Below are 9,054 nucleotides of genomic sequence, written 5' to 3'. Positions count from 1 at the left end.
TTGAAAATTGAAGGCCAATAGAAACCAATATCAAAAATCTTTTTAGCCGTATATTATGCTCCATGGTGTCCTCCGTTGGGCCCGCTATGGCAATGTGCCAAGATTTCTCGACTCTCTTTCCCGAACACACATCTTCGTGTCATCCCGTCCGCGTAGCTTCGGAAAAGGTACGGCTCATCCCAAAAGTAATACTTTATTTCTGAAAAGAATTTCTTCTTTTGTTGCCGGGTTAAGTCTTTTGGAATGTATTCAGTTGCTAAGTAATTAGCTATATCTACAAACCATGGTACCTCTCCTGCTATCACCAAAAGATATTCTTCGGGAAAATCATCTCCAATCTTGTTTTCCTCTAATTCTTCCAAATGCGGGTTCTCTAATCTTGATAAATGATCGGCAGCCACGTTCTACATTCCCTTTTTATCTCGTATTTCAATATCAAATTCTTGTAGAAGTAAGGCCCAACGTATCAATCTTGGTTTTGCATCTTGTTTAGCAAATAGATACTTTAGGGCAGAATGGTTAGTGAAAACAATTGTTTTGGACAAGACTAAATAGGGTCGGAATTTATCAAAAGCATATACCACCGCTAGCAACTCTTTCTCGGTAGTAGTATAGTTTTCTTGAGTCGGGTTTAAAGTTTTACTTGCATAATATATAGGCTGAAAATGTTTGTCAATTCTTTGTCCCAAAACAGCTCCTATCGCGTAGTCACTTGCATCACACATTAGCTCGAAAGGAAGATTCCAATTTGGGGCTATCATTATAGGAGTAGTAGTCAACCTTTCTTTTAATAATTGAAATGCTTCATGACATTCTTTAGAGAAATTGAATGGAGCGTCCTTTAAGAGTAGTTGAGTCAAAGGCCTAGTGATCTTTGAGAAGTCTTTAATGAAGCGACGATAAAATCCCGCATGGCCAAGAAAACTCCTTACCCCTTTTACATTTGTTGGAGGTGGTAACTTAGCTATTGAGTCAAATTTTGCTCTATCTACCTCGATCCCCATCTTTGAAACCTTGTGTCCTAAGACAATCCCTTCCTTTACCATGAAGTGGCACTTTTCCCAGTTGAGTACTAGGTTTGTCTTCTCGCATCTTGCTAACATTAGATCCAAGTTGGATAAGCAATCTTCAAAAGAGGATCTGAAAACCGAGAAGTCATCCATGAAAACCTCCATAAATTTCTCGATCATGTCATGGAAGATAGCCATCATGCACCTTTGGAATGTAGCAGGTGCATTACATAACCCAAAAGGCATGTGTCGGTATGCAAAAGTCCCACTTGGGCATGTAAAAGTGGTCTTCTCTTGGTCTTGTGGGTCAATTGGTATTTGAAAATACCCCGAGAAACTATCGAGAAAACAATAGTATAGATGACCGGAAAGCCTTTCTAGCATTTGATCAATAAATGGCAATGGGAAGTGATCCTTGCATGTAGCATCATTAAGCTTTCTGTAGCCGATGCAAACGCGCCACCCGGTTACTGTTCTTGTTGGAATTAACTCGTTATTGTCATTGGTAACCACTATCATTCCTCCTTTCTTCGGTACCACCTGCACCGGACTTACCCATGGGCTATCGGAGATTGAGTAAATGATACCAACATCTAATAGTTTAACCACCTCCTTTTTCACCACTTCTTGCATATTTGGGTTAAGTCTTCTTTGGCGTTGAACTACAGGTTTAGCTCCATCTTCTAGGTTAATCTTATGAGAACAATATGCTGGACTTATCCCCTTGATATCGGTTATCTTCCATGCTATAGCCCCTTGTCTTTTCTTTAGTACTCCCACAAGGCTTTCTTTTTCTTGTTTAGCTAAATCAGAGGCTATAATTACTGGTTTTTGTTGGCCATCTTCAAGAAATGCATATTCCAGATGATCAGGTAGGATTTTTAGTTCAGATTTCGTGTTCTGAATGTTGAACACGTCGAGTCCAGTGAGGGGACTCGTCGAGTCCCAGGCTAGATTTGCAACTGATCGGGTTTTTTCGAATAGACTCGTCGAGTCGGTGGATGCTACTTGGCGACTCGGGCTTTCAGAACTTCTAATTAATTCATTATATTCAGCTTCCTCAAGCAATCTCTCTATCTCCATCAGGTCTCTTTCAGCATCAAATTCATCTTCAAAGGTAATGGTGGACTTGTTTGACTTGTCTTCTTTCCATTCCTCCATTAATTCTTCCAAAATATCGACCGAGAATGTCGTGTCATCACTATACCTTGCATGCTTCATTTCTTGATCAACTCCAAAAGTAACTGAATCGTCTCCCACCCAAAGGGTAATTTTAGAATCTCGCAAGTCTACTATAGCACTCGTGGTGTTGAGGAAAGGTCTTCCAAGTATGATCGGGACTTGATGGTTCGCTTCCATGTCTAGTACTATGAAGTCCGCGGGGAACACAAACTTGTCAACTTTCACCAATAGATCTTCGCATATTCCCCTTGAAAATGTGACCGTTTTATTTTATAAGTGAATTGTCATTCGAATTGGCCTAGGCTCCGGAAGATTTAATTTCTTGAAGAATGAATATGGCATGAGATTAACACTTGCCCCTGAATCAGCCAATGCATGTATAGTTGCTAGATTTCAAATTGACAAGGTAATGTCAAACTTCCCGGATCACCCTTCTTCTTAGGTAATTTGTTCAACATGGCAGCTGAACAATTTTCATTTTAGACCACTTTCTTCACCTCTTCCATCTTCTTTCTATTAGTTAGAAGCTCTTTTAGGAATTTGGCATATTTAGACATTTGTGCAACCGCCTTGATGAATGGCATATTAATTTGAAGGGCCTTTATGTGTTCCAGGAACTTTTGGTAATCAACATCATGCTTTTCTTGTATGGCTCGAGCTGGAAATGGCAGTGGAGGCTGATATGGCTTAACATGAGGTTTGTTTTTCTGTTCAGGTGGGGGACTCGTCGAGTCCATATCTGGGACTTGGCGAGTCGGATCGGGAATTTGTGATTTTTCAGTTTCTGCTTCTTCCTCTTGCACCAACTTAGGATCTTCTTTCTGAATAGGGGCCAGAGGAGTTATTATCTTCCCACTCCTAGTTGTCACGATGTTTATATGTGCGCCTTTCGGATTGTTTTCGGTATTACTAGGAAGTCCACCCGGTCGTCTCTCATTAATTTGTAATGCTAGTTGGCCCAGCTGTTTTTCAATATTGAGAATGGAAACTTGCTGGTTCCTAAGCAAGGTTGCTTGGTCTTTCATCATGATTTGGTGCTCCTTCATTAAGTTTTGTTGCTCCTTAATTGCAGCATCAGTATCGTTGTGCCTTTTCTCGGATACAGCTGCAAATCTCGTAAGCATATCTTCAAAGTATGACTTCTTTTCTTGCACCGATTCCTCTTTTTGATAAAAAACCTCTTCCTTTTTGCTTATACTTTTCCTCCTTTGCCTTCTTGTACTCATCATAAGGCAGCCATTCTTTCTTGGGTTTGTGCCAATCATCATCATATCTATCACCGCTTGAGTAACAAACTTGTACTTTCCGGTCCCGTTCTCATCTAAGTCACAGTCTTTAGTAAGGTGGGGCCCTCTACAGTTTTCACATCCCACTCTAATGGCATGGATGGATTGGTCCATCTTAGTCATTCTTCTATCCATGCTTTCCAATTTTGCCATCATTGCCGCCATGTCATCCGAAATAGCATTCACCATCCCTCTAGTTGAGTCATTTCTTGGGTTATGATATTCTCTAGAGTGTTTAGAGAATTCTTTAATTAGCTCTTTTATCACCGGGGGTGGCTTCTTTGTGAGTGGTCCTTGCGTATCAAGGAGCTGTTTGGCTGTTACATTCACTCCATCATAGAAAATGGAGACTTCTTGTTGACTGTTTAGATCATGGTGTGGGCAGTTCCTTAGTAGGCCTTTGTATCTCTCCCATGCCTCATAAAGTGACTCTCCAGCTTGTTGCTCAAAATTGGCTATGGCTTTCTTCAATTTTGCTATTTTTGAGGGGGGGGGGGGGCAAAATTGATCGATAAATTCCTCACGCATTTTAGCCCAAGTAGTGATGGATCCTGGAGGGAGTGATTTCAACCAATCTTTCGTGGCTCCCTTAAATGTGACCGGTAACATATGAAGCAAAACAGTATCACGGGTCACATTAGGAACATTGAAGTAGTCGGCTATGTCATTGACCTCGTCTAGATGCTTGTATGCGTCTTCGTGATCCTCCCCGAAGAATGGGATTTCCTTTAGTTGAGCAAGTATGTGGCCCTTAAGTTCAAAGGTGGTAGTTGCGGGAATCGCGGGTTGCACGAGTCATGGGTCGGTGTCGTCACACATCCTTTTCTTCCATTCACCCATGGGAACTTCATCGATGTTAGCCATGGTGTTAGCTAATTCGCCTTCTATGTCGCTTCCTTCTATGTCAGATTCGCTTCCTTCCCTTTCGGTTTCGTACTCGGTGTCTTCCTTCGTGTTGCTGGATTCTCCAACTTTCTGACCCTTTTTCTTGCTAAAAGCTGATTTGAGGCTCTTAAATGGTGACTTCTTTGGTGTTGAAGATGATTCTACGGTTTTGTCTTTGTCCTTCCTAAGGACGGATTCCGGGTTTTCGAGCGGCGGGATTAAGGCTGTGCCTGATCCTCGGGTCATATAATACCTGTAAGAAAACAAGAAACATGCGTAAAAGAACAAAAATGAAATAAAAAATGAAACTAGAAATTCGCCTTGGACTCGTCGAGTAGCTTCGACTGCACTCGGCGAGTTCAAGGTTAAGACAGAAAAAAAAATTAACAAAAAATCCTAAAAACAGAAAAACTTAATACATAAACGTAATAACTAAATTAATAAAGCAGTAACTTTGTGCAAGATAGATCTCACACACAGGATCGATAACACTAGCAATTAATATTAATTTTTGAGCTGTTCCCCGACAACGGCGCCAAAAACTTGATGTGTATATAAATGCACTAGTTTTAGTCCTACTTTTAAGATATAATTTAGACACACAAAGGCAGTGGACCTGTCAATTGGTGGTATAGTTGAATAAGCAGGGTATCGAACACAGGGAACGGTAATTAAGCTAATGACTAGAATTAACTAAAACAAGTAATAAAAGTAAAAGGTTTTCTCTAGTTTTGCAAGACTAGAAACTTAACAAATTAACTAACATGCAAATTAAGTAACTAACAGCTAAAGCAAGTAAAAAACCAACTAAATTCAATAATAAGAAGACTTCTGTTTAGGTTTGATTCATTTACTCCTATGGTAGATTTTATGGCAAGTGTAATGGATTAATTGTTATTGGCTACCGATTAAAGTGATTAGTGTAAGGTCGAAATTATGTTGTAATATGTCGAAGTCTGTGTAATAGTTGTTTTTGTTAGTTTTGTTATGTATTTACTAAGGTACCTTTATGTCGAAGCCTAATGCAATGCCTTAGTATTTTTTGTATGCTTTATAGTTCTCCTATAAATAGGAGAGTTACTTAGAGATAGATAAGAGTTTTGGGGAGCATGTCTTGTCTATGATCTCTTTGTAAACTTGAAGCATAATAGAGCTGAAACCAGATATTATTTACTCTCAGTGTTCTTAATTCTCGTAACTCTGATTCTACATCTATTACTTGATTCAATACTTCATCAACTGGTATCAGAGCAGGAATCATATCACTGCGATCTGATTTTCATTCTGAATCAAAAGGTTTTTGAATCAATTTTTGATTCAAAAGTTTCCGCACCTTTTGTTGTGAAAATTATACTTGATCCACAATTGTGATTCGATTCTGTAACTGATTTGTTGAATTGAGTGTTTTGTTTGAAATCTCTGATCGTTTCAGCTATTTGTTTCCAAAAATTCTTAAGTTTTTCTGAAAACTTCATCCGTACGTTCATGGCTAATTTCAACCTGAACTCAATGACTTCATATTCTCATCTGTTAGGATCATCAACTAAGATTCCTATGCTCATTCCTGAATACTATGATCATTAGGTTGACCGCATGCAAGACTACTTAAACGGGCTGGATGAGGAGCTTTGGTCAAGTATTACTGGAAATGGTACTCCTCCACCTAATGTTCAAGCAATTGGATCTTCATCTGGAATTTCAAGTGTTAATGATCAATCTGATAGACTGAAGAAGCTTGAGAAAAGATGTATGAGAGAATTGCATGGTGCGTTGCCTCCTGTTGTGTACAACTATGTCAGAAGCTGTACAACTGCAAAAGACGTCTGGAACAATCTCAAAGAAAATTTCAAGGAAGCGAGAAAACTAAGATCAATTCAGTCAAGCAATGTTTGGTTTAGTTGAAGGAATTCAAGCAAAAAGATAACGAAACAATTGAAAGCTACTATGATCGTTTGAATGAGCTTATCTACAAGTGTAATCGCTTTGGGATTACAAGGTCAACAATGGAGTTCAACCTTACATTCATCATGGGGCTTCGTAAGGAATGGAGAAGTGTTACTTTGATGGTCAAAACACAATCAAGTTTTGATAATTCATCTTTAAATGACTTGTACAATCTTTTAAAAACTCACGAAGGAGAGGTGAATGAGATGGCAGAAGAGTCGAAACTAAGTTTGGGAGGCCTTTTGGCACTTGTTTTGAAAGCTATTGAGAAAGAGTCGACTGAAAATGAGAATTCAGATGAAGAAGGACTTCTTATGAATTCAGATGATGAGGTTATTGCATTTTACTCGAACAATCGAGTAAAGAAGTTTTTCAAGAAACCGTTTAATCCAAAGATGAAACAAGGAGATGCCAAAGGAAGTTTCGTTAAAAAGTCAACTGGTGAGGAAAAGAAAAAGTTTGAGAAAAATGAAGCGAAGACTGATGAATCCAAAGCTGAGAAGAAACTTAAAGGAGATTCGGGAATTGATTGCCACTACTGTCACGGAGCTAATCATATGGCGAGTGACTGTATGCTTCGTAAGAAAGATGAAAAGAAGAATAAAGTCAAGGACGAAGCATACTATGTGGAGCGTTTAGAAGAGGTTCGTGCAAAAGCAAAAGGACTTTCTCTGGTGGCGAAGGGTGAGGATGATGATGAAGGAACTTACCAGATTTGGTCGTCCGGTTCGGATGATGAGGAAATGTGTAATCCTACGCATGGTGCCATGTATGCAAAGTCTGAGGAAGAAAGTGAGGAAGAGGTGACCGGTCGTTGTTTTATAACCAAAGGAGGAGATAAATCACCCATGACAACAAAGGTACGTTCTATTCTTCAATCTTTTAATATTCCTTTAAGTGCATATGATTCTGAACTAATTGCTTTTGATGACACTGTTGCTTATTTCGATACTTTGGTTATCTATGCTAGTAACGAAGCTAGGAAATCAACTTCTCAGTTGCTAGAGGTTCAGAAGCAGTTAGATTTCAAGAAAATAACAATAGAAAGTTTAGAGTTACAAATTACAAATATCATGTGTGATAGGGACTCATTAAGTAGTGAAGTCAAAATGTTGTTAGCACAAAGGAACATTTATTGTAATTCTGCAAAAAGACTTTATGCGAAATTAACTGCTTTGCATCATTCTTCTGATATAAGCAAGGAACAACATAGGAAGTTATTACCTTTTTTAGCTTACGAGAGAGAGAAGGTTGATAACATTTCTTATGATTGTGAGAAAACAATTGCAGAATTTGATAAAATTCCTGATGATAGATATGCTTATGGAATTGTGAAAATTGACGAATATCTTGATGCAAATGAATTGGTTGATATTGTAAATGATACCATGACCAAAACTGAACAAATTAAAATCTTGAAAAGAACTGAGAATTCGACATCTGATTCTCAATTTAATTTTGTTGATATTGAAGATAATTCTAATAATATTAGCGAAATTAGTGATTTTGAGGATGTTGATTGTTCTCAGTTGTCTATCATTAATGCTGCATCTAAGTCTAAAGGAAAAGAAAAGTGTAATGATTCGTTGGTTAAGATTGTCACTGACAAACCCTCAACTTTGAAAGTTTTTGATTCCGATCATGTGAGTGTCAGAGATAGTCAAACTGATAGTAGTGATGATGAAAATGATGATGAAGTTTCGAACAAACCACCATCAACAAGTATAGATTCGAAAGAAACGACAATTCCACGAATTGTTGTTGATCAGGTGTATGGTGACACTGAAAAATTTGACAAAGTGATGACTGAAAAGGGTACTCATTATCTCGAAACTAATCAAGTGGTGTATCTGAACTTCAAATGCTCAGATGATGTTGTTTTTCCAAATCAAGTGTTTGTGACAAAAGGAAATGTCGAAAACATTAAACCGGAGTTCAACAAAATGGTTGAAGAAGATAACAAGAACACATCAAACGGAGGATTCTTTTCAAACCAAAGCACTGTCGAAAATAATCTAACAAAGAATTTTTGTGTTTTTCAAAGACAAAAACCTCAAAGAAAATGGATGGAAAAAAAAATTTCATACGAAATTCCAAAACAAAGTGAGGAGCAAACTGACCAAGTTGTCAAAATCAATTCAAAAGAATTTAAAGATCAAATTGACAAATTTACGAAAGATAATGACATTTCAAAAAGACAAGCACGAAAGAAAATTTTATGGCAAACCGTTGAGTCTCGAAAGAAACAAAACGGATTGACAAAGAAAACATCTGAAAAGACAGAGTTCAAATCAGGTACAACATAGTCTTCGTTAAATTCAGACAATCAAAAAAATCCCGCTCAAATGAATCCATCATTGTCTGAATCACGTTCACAAGTTAAATTTTCGAAACATAAAACTCAAACCACAACATCATTTTCGAAAAATTTCAATCATTCGTCACAGAAATTTAAAAATCAAAATTTCACAAATCGATTTTCTCCTCATTCACAACCAAGATTTTCTCAAAATCAACATTTAAAACAAACTCCTACACCAACTCAATCAAAGACTTTTCAAAATCGATTTTCACGAAACACAAATGTCGAAAACAATGTTAAAACTCGACAATTTGAAAAATTTCATCCTAAATCTAATGTTGATTTCATTCCACAAAAACCAAATTTTCCAAATCCTTCTGGGAAACAGAATTCAAAATTTTCATACACAAAGGGTTCATCAAATGTGAAGAATATCGACCATTGG

General features: G+C 37.7%; 1 protein-coding gene and 1 non-coding gene across 2 annotated transcripts; one reads left to right on the top strand and one right to left on the bottom strand.

The window, feature by feature from the left end:
* Window positions 1-2,671: 2,671 nt before the first annotated feature.
* On the bottom strand, window positions 2,672-5,624 carry LOC145126553 (uncharacterized). The gene is made up of 3 exons (XM_079061898.1): window positions 5,524-5,624; window positions 4,325-4,616; window positions 2,672-4,204 (listed from the first exon to the last, which is right to left on the bottom strand). Exons 1-3 carry the CDS (start codon window positions 5,622-5,624, stop codon window positions 2,672-2,674), a joined length of 1,926 nt encoding a protein of 641 aa, XP_078918024.1.
* Window positions 3,846-3,952, top strand: LOC145128072 (small nucleolar RNA R71). Its single transcript, XR_013716674.1, has one exon. It is a non-coding gene; the product is annotated as a small nucleolar RNA R71 (small nucleolar RNA).
* Window positions 5,625-9,054: the final 3,430 nt, after the last annotated feature.

This window comes from Lactuca virosa, chromosome 7 (assembly GCF_052849685.1).
Source record: "Lactuca virosa cultivar CGN04683 chromosome 7, Lactuca_virosa_CGN04683_v6, whole genome shotgun sequence".
Classification (NCBI taxonomy): Eukaryota; Viridiplantae; Streptophyta; class Magnoliopsida; order Asterales; family Asteraceae; genus Lactuca; species Lactuca virosa.
The sequence above is the reverse complement of the archived record's forward strand: the minus strand, read 5'-3'. Positions and strand labels throughout refer to the sequence as shown.